The sequence below is a fragment of the Marmota monax genome, unplaced genomic scaffold (genome assembly GCF_021218885.2).
Source record: "Marmota monax isolate L192 unplaced genomic scaffold, Marmota_monax_Labrador192_F-V1.1 WCK01_AAM20220418_F8-fsc00074, whole genome shotgun sequence".
Classification (NCBI taxonomy): Eukaryota; Metazoa; Chordata; class Mammalia; order Rodentia; family Sciuridae; genus Marmota; species Marmota monax.
In genome coordinates, this window is record NW_026694232.1 from 5625028 (window position 1) to 5642339 (window position 17312).

The 17312-nt window shown below is 38.4% G+C and overlaps 1 protein-coding gene across 2 annotated transcripts; it reads right to left on the reverse strand.

Annotated features, from left to right (window-relative positions):
- Window positions 1-1632: 1632 nt before the first annotated feature.
- Window positions 1633-16627, reverse strand: Kcnmb3 (potassium calcium-activated channel subfamily M regulatory beta subunit 3). 2 transcript variants are annotated; one of them, XM_046466860.2, is made up of 4 exons: window positions 16566-16627; window positions 9662-9853; window positions 5973-6171; window positions 1633-1701 (listed from the first exon to the last, which is right to left on the reverse strand). In XM_046466860.2, the coding sequence occupies exons 1-4, from the start codon at window positions 16625-16627 to the stop codon at window positions 1633-1635; spliced, it is 522 nt and encodes a 173-aa protein (XP_046322816.1). The 2 variants fall into 2 exon arrangements, with proteins under 2 accessions (XP_046322816.1, XP_046322815.1); XM_046466859.2 differs by lacking the exon at window positions 1633-1701 and adding an exon at window positions 4524-5186.
- Window positions 16628-17312: the final 685 nt, after the last annotated feature.

Sequence of the window (17312 nt, forward strand, 5' to 3'; positions counted from 1 at the left end):
GTTTTCTTTTCTTGTAAAAAAAAAAAAAAATTATTTCCACTCTCTGAAAATATTATGGGATTTAACTCAAGATAACTATGGTCCCAATAAAATTGGATGGGTAACTCTACCTCAGAAGGTTAATGGCAAAAAAAAATTAGATGAGTCACAAATCAATACTTCAGGCTCCTATGTTACAGAAGTTTTGCAAAGCACTGTGTTTATGAAGTCAGAACTTATAAAGTCAGAATTGGCATACCTTTGGTGCAGGAAACATTAAGGAAAGATGTTAGCTAAAATTTAATCATTGTTTAGCCATGTAGAGAAGGCTATAGTGTGAGGAGGTTCATGGTCCTAGGTTCTTGATTTGGCATTTTATGTTTATTTTGTTCTCTTTTCTTCTTTATTCATGAATTTGGTATATGTTTTTTTGTACACATTTCTGTTTGCAAACACTGCTAGACCTAGTCAAGAGGGATCTTTCATAAAAGATGTAAACAAATACATGGTTCTGAATTTCGGAAGAGTTTAAAGTTTATTAGGAGTCTCCCAAGATGATATATTAAATAACCGTATTTATCTCATTCAAGTCCTGCACTTGTTTTGCACTTCTTCCTTACTAGTGCAGTGCCACTCCTTCTTCTTGGTTTTACATATGTTCCTCTTCCAGCCATGATAGTTAGCAGAAAGCAGAAGGTGTGAGCCATAGGGATATTTTCTGACTTGATTTTTACATGACTGCATGTAAGAGGCTTTAGTGGGGAAGTTGGGAGTAAAATTAGTCCATTGTATGTATAACATAGTTAGACTTAACTGGATTTTACTACCAACAGTAGACTCCATTCTTCATGTTGGTAAGTACAGAAAAAAAGTATTAATATACATTTGATAAGACAAGTAAAGTCAGTGAATTTTATCTGCAACCTCATTTTATCTGTCACTACAATAATTTTGTGGCAGAACCAGGTATATTTTTGGTTATTGTTATTTTATTGATCCTTTTAGGTTATTAAGGAGGGAGAAAACCTTGAGTGTTTCATATTAAAATCTCTTTAATAAAACTAAACTTCTTAATTCTAGTACAGATTTCCAAATGTGGTCACAATCTGTTAATTTCATAAGAAAAAGTCCTTCATCAGATTTTAATTTATGCCCTTAGAGTAGATTGAGAACTTGGCCTTTTTCTGACTCTAAAAATCTTTTTGGCTATGGAACCCAAGCTTTAAATTGCAGTTAATGGTTTCAGTCTTTGGACATAAATTTGGTTAAATAAAATGTTAAAGAATATGTCCTTTTGAAACATAACACCTTAGTGTCTTGGGAAATGTAATACTACCAGAAGACTACTGACACATCAAATGTTTATCTTAGATTCCTCAACAAGGAGCTCAAACCACCTTTTTAGCCCCATTAATTATAGCAAGTCTGTTTCTCTATATTTTGTTCATTTAATGAATTGAAGTCCTGTGGTATATTGCATTAGTTCGGAGACAGATGTTTTTAGTGTCCCTTTAACAATGGCCCAAAAAGTATTTGACACAGCAAGATGCATGTGTTATTATATCAAGAATATAGGATAATATAGTATCACTAAATTTAAGACCTCTTCCCAGTCTTGCTGTTCATAGCAGGAAGTTTGGCCTGTGACTGCACTTATTGTTTGTGCTCATCAGAAACTGTCAATGTCTGCTTTTCTTTAACTTTGCAGTCTGTAACATCACGCTGTTTATTAAAAAAAAAAAAATTACCTTGATTTGTGTCCAAACAATCTTTAGTGTATTATGTAAACAAAGAGCTGTGATAATTCTATCTTGCCATTTCTTTTGAAAAGCAAACCAGTGTTGCTAATAATCAAAATTTAGCTGAATTTGATTGAAAACCTGAAACTATTATGCCTTAAAAACCAATTTTTCTAACCTGGTAAAGTGATAAATATTAGAGAAATGTATGTTTAGATATTAACTTCCTTTAACCATAAATAATTTTATACTTCTTCTTTAAGCAGACATATATGTATGTACACACAGGTATGAATGTATGTATGTATATATATATAGGTAGATGGACTTTTTTCTTCAACAGTTGAAGACCAGAACTTAAAAGTGAAGTTAGAAACAAGCTAGTTTTGCTTTCCGTTATCATTAAACATTGCAAAGGGTAAGTCTGGGCTTTTCTTTGACCAGTAATGCACATGGGCATTAATATTTAGTATTTATAAGCATTTAAGCATATCATTGTTTAAATTCTATTGATTTGCCAAACGGTTTTAACTTTTAAGTGACTTTGCTCTCCAAATATAATGTCTGTCTTTCCTGGGATGAACCAAGTAACCACATCTGAATGAAAAACAATAATTGAAGCATATGCTTTGGGTTTCAAATTGGTAGTTTTGAATTTTTTTTAGAAAAAAATCACAAGAATTGCACATTGTTGAGGCGAAAGCCAAATTTATTAAGAAATAGAGATGCAACCTTCATTTAAGAAAACTACAGAATTTTCTTTTACAGAATGATTTAAAATAGACATGCATACATATACTTTATTTCAGGGAAGTCTTTGGTATACAGAATGATTTTGTCATAACTTTAAACCACAAGTTCTGAACCTTAAATGTGTGTCACATTTAGCCAAGAGAATGGGGTGGGGGCAGAGGAATTCTCTCTGGCAGCACTCTTCCCTACCCTCTATATCCATTGTCCAATGAAAAGTACCAAGGCTGACTATAGGAACTCAAGGGTTTTTTTTTGTTGTTGCTTGTTTGTTTGTTTTTAGCTACAAACATTTTTGAGCACCACTACTCGATGTCAGAAACTAAGCTTTGTGTTTCATTGACTCTACCTTGTTTATGCCTTAAAAACATGAAGACATTATCCCTGTTGTGTACATGAGAACTCAGAGGTTGAGACAGCTTTTCAGATTTGCCCCAGAATATGCATCTAAAAAGTTGTTTGGTAGCCTACAAACTGAAATGAATCCTACTCTGAGACATGTTCTCTCTACCATTCCATACAAAAAAGAAGGTGAAACATCCAAGATCATTTGTTACTGGTCAAGTCAACATTGCTCTGTTAAATTCAGTTTATTTACTAGTTTGTGGCTTGAAATTAATTGGTAAAAGGCATTAAACTGATTCAGAATCAGGAGTTTAGAGTTTGATTACATCTACACATAAAAGTTGCTTCAAAAATCTGACTTGTGGGCTGGGATGGAGCTCAGTGGTAAAGCGCCTGCCTAGCACACATGGGGCTCTAAGTTCAACCCCCAGCACCACTAATAATACTAAAAGTCTTATTCTGTTGTCTATTATTTAAGACTTTTTGATAAAATTTTAAAGATATTTTGAGGCACACTGGAAAATCAAATTCTTTTTTTTTTTAATTGTAGATGGACACAAAGCTTTTGTTTATTTTTATGTGGTGCTGAGAATCGAACACCGTGCCTCACACGTGCCAGGCAAGTGCTCTACTGCTGAGCTACAACTCCAACCCACAAGCAAATTCTTTTCAACTCAATCTGGAAAGCACTTGTGGGAAGAATCTTGTGACACCATTAAAGTACAGACAACTGCTAACTAGCCCTGCATCGCTTTCCTGCAGTGTGGATTATCTGAAGTAGACGTTGAAATCCAATACAGCTTCTCTTCACTTTACATTTCTAGTCATTTCTCCTACTCCTGTCAGAATGTGCACAGAGTAAAGTGAGCTAATGAAAAGCATAATAAACTAGAAAAAAATGTTGTGGTACATGGCAAGGTTAAATATAATTAAACTTAGCTCTCTGGAAAGCTTTCCTCTTTTATCATGAATGGTGAAAAAAACTAAAAAATGGTAGGTCCACAGTTTATTAACCATGATACATTTTTTTTTAAACCAGGGATTAAGCCTGAAAAGGTTTACCTATTAAGCTACATCCCCATCCCTTTTTATATTTTATTTAGAGACAAGGTCTCGCTGAGTTGCTTAGGGCCTTGCTAAGTTGCTGAAGCTGGCTTTGAACTCATGATCATCCTGCCTCACCTTCAAGGATCACAAGCATGCACTACCACACCCAGCTAATTTTTTGTTGTTGTTGATGGACCTTTATTTAATTTATTTGTATGTGGTGCTGAGAATCAAACCCAGTGCCTCACGTATGCTAGGCAAGTGCTCTACCACTGAGCCCAACACCAGCCCCTCATTTTTGTCTTTCTATAAAGAATGAACTATTCTTTGCCATGTTTTTTTTTTTTTTTTTTTTTTTTTTTTTTTGGTACTGGGAATTGAACCCAGAGACACTTAACCACTGAGCCATATCCCCAGGCTTTTTATTTCTTATTTTAAGACAGGGTCTCGCAAAGTTGCTGAGGCTAGCCTTGAACTTGTGATACTCCTGCCTGGGCCTCCTTAGTCACTGGGACTGCAGGTGTGCATCACCACACACCACTAAGGATTTTTTTTTTTGGTAGAAAAATTATTGCGTGAACTATACTGCATAGAGTTAGGCTGACAGTCAAGTGCTCAGTAGATACCTTGGTCATTTGTTTCCATACTGACAAATTCTAGCAAGGGCTAAACTTAGATACTAAGAATAGCTACCTTGAACTCATTTTGCCCTGTATGCTTCCTTGGCTCTTATGTGGAAGGAGGTTTGGAGTAGAAAGGAGGTGAGTCTGTACATATTTACAGAATGAATAAATTACACAATGAAGCTTTTAAAAAAATGTTTCCCACATAAAAATGCAATGTGTAACTTTGGGTGGTTAGACTAATTGGCAGGCAACCATACTTAGGTCTTCAACTGCAGAAATTTCACTGTGTGAGGCCAGCGCTTTACTTTGGCCACTGTCTTAACATCTCTCTGCTCCTTCCTTTGCTCCTCCCCAAACTCCACAATTGGATTTGCTGCTGTCCTATAGAGTGTACTCTGCCACTTGCCTGATCTCTGACTGAAGTGCTGTATTTTCCACACTGTAGGGACAGGCACTGTGTCAGTCTCACCATGCCAACAATCAGGGCACCACCTAGCAAAGTCAGTGAGGGCCAGAATAAACAATGGAAGACAACCATGTGGTTGTACTTTTTTATAAGAATGACATCTTCAGATTGTCCATCTGGATAGTAGAAACATGAAAACGGGGTTCCATTTTTGTGATCGAAGAATTCCTTTATGTCCATGGCACTGTTGAGCAAATGGTTCCTATCTCGATGGCACTTAGGTGTATAAAAACACTAGGAATATGGAGGAGAAAAAAGACAAGGACACTGTCATTAATACCAAGCAACAGCTTCAATTCTAAAGTAACTTCAGGCTTAAGCTTGTAGTGAAAAATTTCAGTCTTAGAAAGTGGTTAAATATTACATAGTTCATAGGGAAAGGTTGACAGGAGATTACAGTGAAATGGCCATTTCCCAGTGCTAAGAAAAAAAGTTTAAAGTTCATTACCATATCCATTAGGAACTTAGGGGACTGTGTTAGGGACTAAAAATGTTTGAGACCTTAAAAATTATTGCATCCAAAATAGAAAACAACTCATCAGATTGAAATTAGTGCTTTAAGACATCAAAATGTAAATGTCAATCTAATGCAACTTTTATAATTAAGTGTATATATAAATTTTAAGTCTTTTTAAGTGGTTGTATAAGTTATTAAAAGTATAACAATCCATTAAATTTAATAAGAAATCTTGTTTGACTGACTTAAGGTCAACCTTGAGTACATTTTAACATTTGTTGATGAGAGTGTGAGCTCCCCATGTAAGACTGCCTACTGAAAACTGCTCAGCCTACGAATTTCAGATACCAAAACTGGAATAATGCCTCTCCTTTCTGTATACCCTATTTGTCCTCCAAGAATTCTGTAAGCTTCATTTATCCTGATTTGACCACTTTGGAAATGTTTGCTTGAAGGAAACAGATTTTTCTCTACAGATGGCTCTAGGTTCTGCACCCTGCTAGGACAGTCTGTCATGAAAGGGTGGTTGTTCTAAGAAATCTATTACATGAACTTTACATTACCTTGGAATTGATCTGAACAGCCTCTTCATTATAATGCAGCAGAGCTTTCTGACCTGAATGGGTAAGGTTCACAAACACCTGAAGACATGGGTACTTCCCCTGGCCTTGGCAGTCCATGCCACAGCTGAAAGCACAGTCCAACCAGTCCTCCATGATGTGCGTGTGGATGGTAGTGCAGTTCGACTCTTTGCGCTGAGTGCTTCAATATGAAAAAATAAATACTCATCTACTAGGAATTTTAGTTTCATATTTCTAATGTAGTAGCCCAAGGCACTTGTCTATTTAAAGGTTATGATGCAGGATCATTACAGAAGCCACGTAATGATCAAGGAGGAGAGTGTAGAGGACGTAGAGATGGGATAAACAGCAGCAGATGGCCCAGTTCCATCTCAATTCTGATCCTACTGACATTTCTCACTATGCCAACCCTAAGATCCCCTTAGATCAATGGTTTTCAAAGCTCAGAATTACCTGAATGTGTATGGTAGAATTTGTGTACTCCAGGGCTACACTCCCAGAGATTCTGTCTTAATAGGTCTGAGGCCCAGGAGTCTGTGTATTTAACAGTATTTAAGATACAAGTATTTGGAGAAATAGACTAAGTAGTGTTACCCTAAGTGCTGTGTCACCAAGATTCACACTGTACACCCACTAGTTGTCCTCATAACTGCCTTTGGAAGAGTCAGCTATAAGGCTTAGTCAACATAACCTGCAGAAAGTTCTGCTAACAAGACATTTCCATATACCCACTCTGCTTCCAAACAAACAGCCAAATGCAAGCATACAAGGAATATGTATTATAATACCTACCACATTTTTGTTCTCTGAAGTTCTTTTAAAGTCAGGAACTACATCTTGTTCATCTTTATGTCTCTTAAAGTGTAAGGCATAATGCCTCTCCCATCCTAAATGCTCCATGAGGATTGTACTTGAAAAATAGTCTTTGAGAATTTGCACATGTACTACATACACAAAATGTCTTAGGTGCTATGGAAGTGGTAGGTAGATAAAGTCCCTGCCCTGAAGATTTTGTAGTAGTATTGAGAAAAGATCTATACAGATAAAATAATTAGAGAACAAGAGAGAGTAAATGAGACCAAGAGGAAATGCTGGAATTGTGTGGGACCAGCTCGTCATGCAGCCTCACACATCTAGGTGGGTCTCTGTTTATTTCCTCTTGCCTGAAACAAGAAGTTAGATTAGCAAGCCTTAAAGTCAGAATGCTTGAAATGCATTGTTTAGTTAGATTCATATCACACTTCTTAATACCATTGACCATAAATAATCATTTTTCTTTATTAATATAATAAACTGGAGACACACTATGCAGTTTAACCTGGCTGACCTCCAGGGGCTATGGAAGTGGTAGGTAAATAAAGTCCCTGCCCCTCCAGAATAAAAACCCCTAGAAGTGGGGCAGTGAGAGCAGTGTCGGGGTGCTGTGACATAAAGGTGTTCAGGGCACTTAGCCTGCTTTTGCTGGTTTCTAAGAGGGAGGACAATGAAGCCCAGGAGCCAGGACTTCAGCAGCCTCCTGAAAGTGTTCCAGAAAATGTTCTCTTCTGGAACATCTAGAAGGGAATGCATCCCAGCCAAAGCCTTGGTGTTAGCCCTGTGACACCTGAGTCTGACTTCTGACCTACAGAGATGTGAGATGATCAATTTGTGTTAAGTTAACCAAGCTTATGGTAACTTGTTACAGCGACAACAGAAAACTAATACACTCAAAATACTGCAAACCGTAAAAAAAAAAAAAAAAAAAAAATGGAGGTAGACCTAGAAAATTTGTTGGGCAAGTGAAAATCAAAAATAGCAAATAAAGTTCTTTTATAGGTTTAGCTCTGGCCTGCTGCTTCACTAAATTAACCTATCTACTTAACCTAGGCATCTTGGGATGCTTTCTTATCTCTTAGAACCTAAGTTCTCTACAGCTGGAGCAAATACAAACAATATGATTTGAATCTCCCCTTGAAAAGTTCAAAAAGCTCTGCTATAAAGAGTACGACATTCTGTCCTACACACAAGAGCCAGGTTAGAACCTCTCAACTGGAACCAAGAACATATTTTTGGGCAGGGGCCACGGGACTAGGGATTGAACTCAGAGGTACTTGACCACTGAGCCACATCCCCAGCCCTATTTTGTATTTTTTTTAGAGACAGGGTCTCACTGAGTTGCTAAGCACCTTGCTTTTGCTGAATCTGGCTTTGAACTCACAATCCTCCTGCCTCAGCCTCCCAAGTTGCTGGGATTACAGGCATGCACCACTGCACCCAGCTTGAACCAAGGACATATTTAGGACTAAAAAGTAAACACATTCTTTCAATAGCATTGTGGGTGTATTTGTCTGCAGCTGTGACAAAAATCTATCATCACTGGTGGGAAAATGAGGGATCAAGATCATGAGGATGGGTAAGAACTACCAAAGTCTTCCTAACTACCATATTTTCTGGAGCAGAACTCTTCGAGATGGCACAAGATGAGAGATATGAACTCATTGCCCTTAAGCATTCACTTTATTACTTTAACCAAACAATTTCCAGAAATACTTAGAAAAGTAAACCTTAAATATGAGCAACAGTTTGGTGCCAGATTACAGGAGGTATCCTCAACCCATCTCCCAAATAGATCACATTTTTAAAACTAATCTGGTCTGCCTGTGTGTGCATATTCATTCTCTCTCTCTCTCTCTCTCTCTCTCTCTCTCTCTCTCTCTCACACACACACACACACACACACGCACACTTACACAGATTCATTCAAATATGTAGATATATGTAATTCAGTTAATTTTTAAAATAGATGAGAAAAAATGGAGTAACAGGAAAAGGAGGAGAGAAAACAATAAAGTCAGAATTGAGGTACAAGCATCAAACCGAAAACCATCAGCGATCCCTTCTAGTTATAAGAACTGAGCTCTGAGCTTCCTAGCAGCCAGCTAGATGTATGATTCCTGGCTTCTACTGAATAAAAGTGAGCTGGTTGATTAGGAACAGAACCAGTTCTTCTGGTCCTAATGTCAGAGAGAAAATTCCTTGGAATACTTATAATAGCAGCACCATATGTTTAGTGGATGGTGCCCTCTGCCTTTTCCCCTATCACTGGTCACTCAGGAATGGGAGGAGATGAATCTGGAAAAAAAAACACACAAGTAGGCCACTCACTCCCTCTCCCTCATTGGACTCCTAGGCCTTCTTTTCCCATTCTCCCTGGGCCTTCATTGCCCTTTCAATGTCCAAAGTAAAAGCATCCTTTGCTTTTACATGCATTTAATGGGAAGCAAGTTTAAAGAAAGGAAACTAATATTTATTGAGCAACTATTATGGAGTTGGATAGAGATTGTCAAATTCAAAAAACTTTCATTGTTTCCACAGGGAAGGATTAATATTTCCCATTTCCCTGAGAAATGACATTTTTAAATGGAGAATTTGTGACTTAAATAAATATCTAAGTTGTAGATTATGTTTGGAGGTGTATGGAAATGAGAGATTGAGTAGGGGAAGGATATCTTCCACATTCTTACCACTTTATTCCCCAAACCCAGCAGTTTTCCCGCAGAAAGAGAAGGAAAAGTAATTGCACCTTCAGAAGAGCAGAAACTGGAGAAACCTACGCCAGCCTTCCCAGCTTTACCACTGTGCCTGGGTAGGATCTGAATTGTAAACTCAGGATCTCTGACTCCGATTCTTACCTGAGCATGAAAGGCTTTAGGATGGTTATTCCAAGCAAGAAGAACATTAGGATGGAGAAGCCCATCATTGCATACCCTAGCAACATGGCTCTGTCCTCTCCAGCACTGGAGGGCAGCTTCCTGTGCACCTCTGGTGGGTCTCCGTCCTTATAGTCTTTATATCTCTTCTTCACCGAGGTAGGAAAGGCTGTCCTTTGGAGGAAATGATGGGGGAGATTGAGACAAGCTCAGAAACAAGTGGCATTTACCAACATAGGGAGTAGGAGGATAATCCCATTTGCAACCCCTGAAGGCTATGAACAGGTTCAATGCAACACAACAAGATTCCCCTTTCAGAGCTTAGTGGGAAGTCCATCTAAATAAGCTTTGATGGTGTTCTAGGATATATTTTTAAAGATATAGTAACAAACAGGTCTGAGTAACGTGGTCTGGTAAACGGCTTTAGGGAATCTATGTAATCAATGACTAGTAAAGAATTACCTAAAAGTATTTTTTCTAATTTTGTTTTATATGAATAAGTGTTATAAACTAATTTATCTTTCAGGGATATTGCACATCCTTTCTGAAAATATTTTTTACATTCTCTTATGGATTCTGTCTGGTAAGAATGACTGAGAAGCTTCACTTTTGGAATTAAGAGCATCCTGAAACAGCAGGGTTTGTCTTATTCTTTCATATTCGCATGTGGGCAAGGCAGCACCCCACCAACTGCACTCCCAGACCCATGGCTCAGCCGACTATGATTTATGAAGTTGTCCCTGCTGTCTTCTCCTGTCCACTTCTCCTCTCCATCTGCTCGCTGCTCTGCATAAGTGTCCCTGAGTTTCTTCTCTCTGCTCTGCCTGAGAGCCTGCTGCAACAAAGGATGTGATAAATTACTTCACAGTGGGGTGTCTAGTGAACGGTAAAGTCCAACACAAAGGTCACAAACTGGTGGCCCATGGACAGCATCCAGCCTATGGATATATTTTATTTGGCCTTCTCTCTGGATTCTTTTATTTATTTATTTATTTATTTACTTATTTATTTTAATGTGGGATTAGTTGCTAACACTTTAAAATCATGAGATTGCCCATGAAAATGCTGATTTCTGACTTTTGAAAAACATCACAAGCTACATTCCTACATTCAAACAGTTGAGGCCGGGCCAACCAGTGGCTGCCCTGTGGGCAGACTGTATTCTCCAGTTTGCTACAGTCCCAGAATTTCACATGATAGTGTCACTAATTTGCCATCCCCTGCTCAGTAGCCATTTGAGTCCTAGGGATGGTTCTATTTTAAGAGGCTTTATGAATTGATAAACCAAATAAATGCTTATAATTGTAAAAACTTAGGCTCCATAAAGCTGCCTGAAAACCTTACTAAATTTTGAAGCCAAACAAAAACCTTATCAAGGTTTTTTTTCCCAAAAAAATTATATTTCATATTTTATTCCATGTCCTTGCCCTTTCCTCTCCTTCACCCCTGCAGCATGTTCAGCCTCTAAACAGAGCAAGAGGAATGTCAGGCAATCCAAGGTGCCTTGGGAGCCCCCACGGGGGAGCAGTTGCTTCTAAAGATTGCCACTTTGGAGGATAAAGAACTTTATAACCTCCTTTGATACTTCATTTATCCTCTATCCTTCTACTCTGAGAGAATGGACACAGAAAAAAAAACCTTCATAAAATTTGAGACAGAATATTTTTGATTTATCAGCAAATCCAATATCTTAGGGAAAGAGTTTTAGCCCTAAGGTAAAGTTTGGGTATTTTCTGTAGTTTCCAGTACCAAACACCCTGCATGTTCCCTTTGCTCTGACGGTGGACATCAATTGCTCTGTGTCATAAGGTATGTGGAGATTTATTGCAAGATACCCTTGGAATCCATGGATGAAGAGGCCTATAATGAGGCCTCCTGGCATTTCTAATACATTCACTAAATATGCCCAATTATAGTGGTGTGTTGCAGGGAACTGGCATAACCTGTTAGATTCTGATCTAAGGTAGAAATCAGAACTGCTAGGACACTACAACTGCTTTCCTATTTTCAATATTTCTGTCTACTTTGTTCTAAGGCTTTCTGAAAAATTGGCAACCTCATAAATCCCTTGTAAAGAAGTTATATCATGTTGTGGGGAAGGGGTATCATAAAGTAGTCATTAAAAATGAACACATATGCTAAAGATAGTGGCTGTAAACCTGTAATAGCAGCTACTTTTGGGGCTGAGGCAGGAGGATCATGAGCTCAAAGCCAGCCTGGGCAACTTAGAAAGATCCTGTCTCACAATACAAAATAAAAAGGACTGGGATGTGGCTCTGTGGTAAATAAAGGAAAGGGGGAGGGAAGGATAGGATTACATAAAGATAAAGGTAAGATCAGTAATTAGAAGAAGGAGATCAAGAGACAGAGTGGAGGGATGGGTAAGGGAGGGGCAATGCAGAAAGAATTAAAAAAAAATCATGTTATGTGCATATATAAATACACAACGGGAACTTTACCTTTATGCATAGGCAGAAAGAACAGATCAAATATAAATTAATAGATGAGCAAAAGGCAGTCTAATAGAGAAACGAGAATGGGGGAGTACAAAAGTGGGGGATCAAAAACTGAAATCAAATTCCATACATATATGAACCTGTCAGGATGAACCCAAATACTCTGTATGACTATAAATCTCTAACAAAGAAAAAAAGAACCCTTGGGTTCCATTTCTAGTACTGAAATAAATAAATAAATATGGTTTTTTAAAAATTAAGTTAAATCTGTATCTAACATTTAAAGAGTAATATTAAATATTAAAGAGTAATAGACTCTAAAATATGAATAAGCTAATATTAAATGAAACCAAATTCTAGTAATGAAAACTAAAGGAGTTGAAAGTAAAAACTTTGTGGATATATTTAATAGTTAATTAGATACATCTGAAAAGATCATTAGTAAACAGAAAATGGATCTGAAAAACAGCAGAAGTGTAATTCACAGGGATTTTTAAGTGGAAAATATGGAAGGAAGGTTAGGAGACATAGAAGACAGGTTGAAAAATGCCTTACATTATAGCTGTTCAGAATTCCAGAAGAAGATAAGTTAGAAGCAATATTTTAAAGAGAAAGTAAAATTTCAGAACTAACAAAAGACCCAGTCCACAGATTCCAGGAGCCCTGTGGCATAAAATAAAAAGAAATTCACACCTAGACAGAGTCACAGATATATTGCACTCTTACAAAAATGGGGGGGGGGGCGGCGATACTTAACAGAAGCCAGAGAAAAAGACAGTATGATTTCAAAGGACTGATGAGCTGAGAGCTTACTTCTCTATAACAAGAATCCAAGCCAGAGGACAGGAATGTTGTCAATACACTGAGACAGAGTAACTACAAGTTTCTATACCCAGCAAAAGAATTTCTCAAGCCCAAGTGTGAAATAAAAAATTTCAGACACCCACGAAACTGAGTTTGCCCTCCTAGACTCTAAAGGAAAAGGTCAAGTATTTACTCTAAGCTGAAGGAGTTGAAAGTAAAAACAGTTCTGTCCAGGAGGCAGAACTGAGATTTCATCAGAAATGAAGAGCAAATACAGGAATAAGTAAGTAAAGACATTGACTCTAAAAAATAATAATATTCTTTAGTTTTATTACTATGGAAATGTTTTGGACACTTAAAATACATGACAAGAGCATATAATTTGGAGGGGGTAACAATGCTAAAGTGTTCTAAGTGGCTAGAAGTTGGGTGGGTGGAGATAAAGATATTGAATTTACTTTGATAAGTTCTGGTCTGCATATTAAATTTCTGGAGTAGCCCCTAAAAGAATAGAAATAGGAGACATAATTTCCAAATTATTAGAAGGGGAGAAATCAATCCAAAAGAAAGCAAAAAGGAAGAAAAATCTCTCATGGAAAAGGCAGGACAAATAACACAAATAACCTGATAGAATAATGTTATTCTATCAGTATATCAGAAATTATACAAAATCTAAGAAGATTAAAAGATGTTAAAAGATGAAGATTGTCAGACTAGATTTAAATGTTTATATTTTTACAAAAGACACATCTGTGTATTCACAGATACAGAAAAGCTGAGATTCAATACACAAAGTGTAACAAAAAGCAAGCCGATATGAACCTTAAGATTAAAGGCTTTGTTAGAAGTAACGATAGTAACATTGATTAAAAAAACTTTGATTCACCTGGAAGATATAACAATTCTAATTTGTATATACCTAATAGCATCACCTCATTGACAGAACTATAAGAAGAAATAGACAAAATCCACTGTCAGATTATGAGATATTTTTATACACTCTTTCATTGTAATTGAGTAATTGATAGCTCAATCAGAGAAGTCAATAAGGAAAGAGGTCTGAGCAAAGTAATTAACAAGCCTTACCTACATAATAGATATTACTGTCCCCTGTAGAATGCAGTCTTCTCAAGCACATAGGAAACATTTATGAGACCTGACCACAAACTTAGCTGTAAAGAAAGTCTCAAAAACTAGCAAAGGATTCATGAGAGCAACATGCTTTTGTATGCTCATTGTATGAAACTCAGAAAATATAAGTCTAAGAAAGAGGAAAAACTAACCCCACAATCCTTTAGAGGTAATTCCTGCTCATTTGCTAGGTTATTCCTACCTTTTTCTATATTGTTTCAAATGAATGCAGTCACACTAGATAGAGTTTAGGGGTTTTAATCTTATTCACTTGTTTCCCATGTCATTAGTTATTCTTTGTAGCTATTCTATTGGATACACAATATTCTATCAGGTGGATATTCCATAATTTCTTTAACCATGTCTTCATTGTTGGATATTATTACATTGTTTCCAGTTCTCAGAGACCACAAACAGCCCTATAATTAACTTTGTGATGTTTACCAACACCTTTCATCCAAGGATCTCAAAGCACTTACAAATGATCTAATTCTCTCTCAAGTCAGTGATATCAGGGAAGGCAGTTTTACTTCTTTGTGCTAGTAATACATCTCCATTTCTAACCAAGGTATTTCCTGGAAATGTTTAGTCATAGTCAAGGCAGTGTCCACCCTGCTGGTCCTCTGCATAGCAGGTAGGACCGACTTTCCCACCAGACCTGAGCACAGCACAGTGCATTCTGGCTCAGCCTGAGGCAAACTCAATGACAAAGCTCGAACACGCTCATCTGGGTGTGAGCAGGACAGAAGCCAGCAGCCTCTCCCTCCAACACTGAAACTTGTGCAAGAAGTGTTCCTTAGAAACATGCTGTGGCTCATCAAACTTCATAATTCACCCAGTACTTACTTCACATGCGTATGTAACTCCTAAGCATGGGGTACATTAAATTAATATCTCCCTGTAATTTGTTTTTGTTGCAGAGGAGACTTTAGCAATTACTGTTACCCTTCCATCCTTTAATGACAAAATTATTTAACAACTTCTTTTGAAACAGCAAAGGAGGTTGAGTAAAGTCAACATGGTTCATCAAGTTCATCAAGAGGAAAGAGCAATCATTCAATTGTGAGTTTCGGAAAAGAAAATGAGATGCTACCTTGCTTTGGAGTTAATATGACTCTCTTTATATCTAGTTAATTGGGCTGTGAACAGGGCATTAAAAACTTGTTTTCTTGCATGTTTGCGTTTGATCATTTGCCATGCAGTGATTCACTTTAATTGTCTACTCATAAAAGCATTTGTTCATTCCTAGGAGAGAAGAATCGCTTTCTCCTCCATGCTCTGACCGTTCCTTCATCCCCAGACCTCACCCAAATCCCTATATCTCCCTCTTCTCCTGTTTTTTCTCCCTCAAATATCCACCAGCGTAGCTAGAAGATAGTGGTGTAGATAAATGTGATGACATTGCAATCTTCAGTGCTTCCACTTTTTAAGCTCCAACTCCACTTGAACCTCTAACAAGGTCATCCAACTTTTCAGATAGTGGACTTGGTTGTGACTAGTACCCCTCCCAAGAAAATGCTGGCATGCTTTTACTCTCCTTGTTTGAAAACCCTCAGGCATTGCTCCTCTCTGTTTTGGTGACCACTGCTGACTGCCTCACCACTCCAACCCCAGGGTAGTGGGGAGTGCCACTTCCCTAAGGGCTCTCAGCTCCTCTGCTCATCATTCCCCTGGGGAGAAAGGGGTGCAGAAAAATGATTGATCTTACTTCCCCTTTAAGGAGTGGAAGAGGGTGGCTAATAACAATAGCTAAAATGTACACAAAATCTGATGATCTAGTTTAGAATGCTCGGAGAGTAGATCACTGTGCTAGGGCATGTGGGCTCTCTTCCTATCTCCATTTCAGAGATAAGAGATGGAGACAAGTTAAGTCACTTGCCCAGAGCCATACACCTAGTTAAGTGGAGCTGGGCACTGAATCCAAACAGTGACTGGAAGGACTCACAAATAGGACCAAAATACTGGTGTCATTTCCTCATTCCTTCATTCAACCAAGAGATATTGACTGCGCACTAACTATGTGCTGGGCCATATTCTAGTTCTGGGATCCAGAGGGGGAGTTATTGGTCTCCAATAACTTGAAAGCTAGGGAGGAATTCAACCAGAAAGGATGCAGCCTATGATGTCAGCATTGCTGGGGAAGCCTCAGAGGTACCCTGAGAGGCATGGCAGGTGGGCGTTTTCAAAGCACAAACACCAAACCCAACCCCCAAATTTATTACAGCCAGTGGCTCACACCTGTAATCCCAGTAGCTCTGGAGGCTGAGACAGGAGGATTGAGATTCAAAGCCAGCCTCAGCAAAAACGAGGCATTAAGCAACTCGCTGAGACCCTGTGTCTAAATAAAATACAACATAGGGCTGGGGATGTGGCTCAGGGGTTGAGGGCTCCTGAGTTCAATCCCCAGTACAAAAAAAAAATATTATAGCCCCCCTTTTAACAATTTCTTCCATAAGATGCCCGTTATAGGCTGAGAGAGTCTGGTGGTAACTTACCTCCCCTGGCACCTCCGGCTGCCCTGGAGTGTAATTTGAACGGGGATGCTGAAGGGCTGCATGAGGCCAGGGGGCTGGCCAAAATGAACTCCCTTCACCTGAGTCATGCCCTCTGAGGGCACAAGAAGGGTGAAGCCTAAGCATCAACGGAAGTGGAGTCCCAAAGGGAGTCCCCAACCCCCAGCTTAGCAACAGCCATCAGAAGCCCTGGGCTTCCAGAGTTGCCAGCCTGCTAGAACTTTCCTGGAGAGGTGGGAACTCGGGGCAGCCTGGCCCGCGCAGCTCTGCAGATTCTGGCAAGGTGACGCAGTCACCCCTAGATGCTCAAAAAGAACATGCTTGGTTTTCTACAGACTTCTCCCCACCGGTGCCTGGTGCCTGCCTCCACCTTGTCACTGGTGTTTCCGCTTCGCCAACTGGGTACATCGTCATAGAGACCAAAACACTTGTGGAAAGTTCTGAGACCCAAGGGGCCCTATATAATTGGTGAGGGACATACTCCGTTCAAGGTTTATAAGAAGAGGAAATCTTTGGCTTTGGCCACGTTTCCTTTTTTCACAAACTGTCTTAGCATGCAGGCTTAGAGAATGTTTTTTCCAGTTAATTGCATGTTCTAGTTAAGAGAATCTGCTTTTATACCATAGGTGACTTCCCCAAGTTTCAAGACTCAAAAAGCTATAAAATAATTTGCTATTAAAACTATCTCAAGGTCTAAAAAAGCACTATATGAAACATCATTTTATCTTT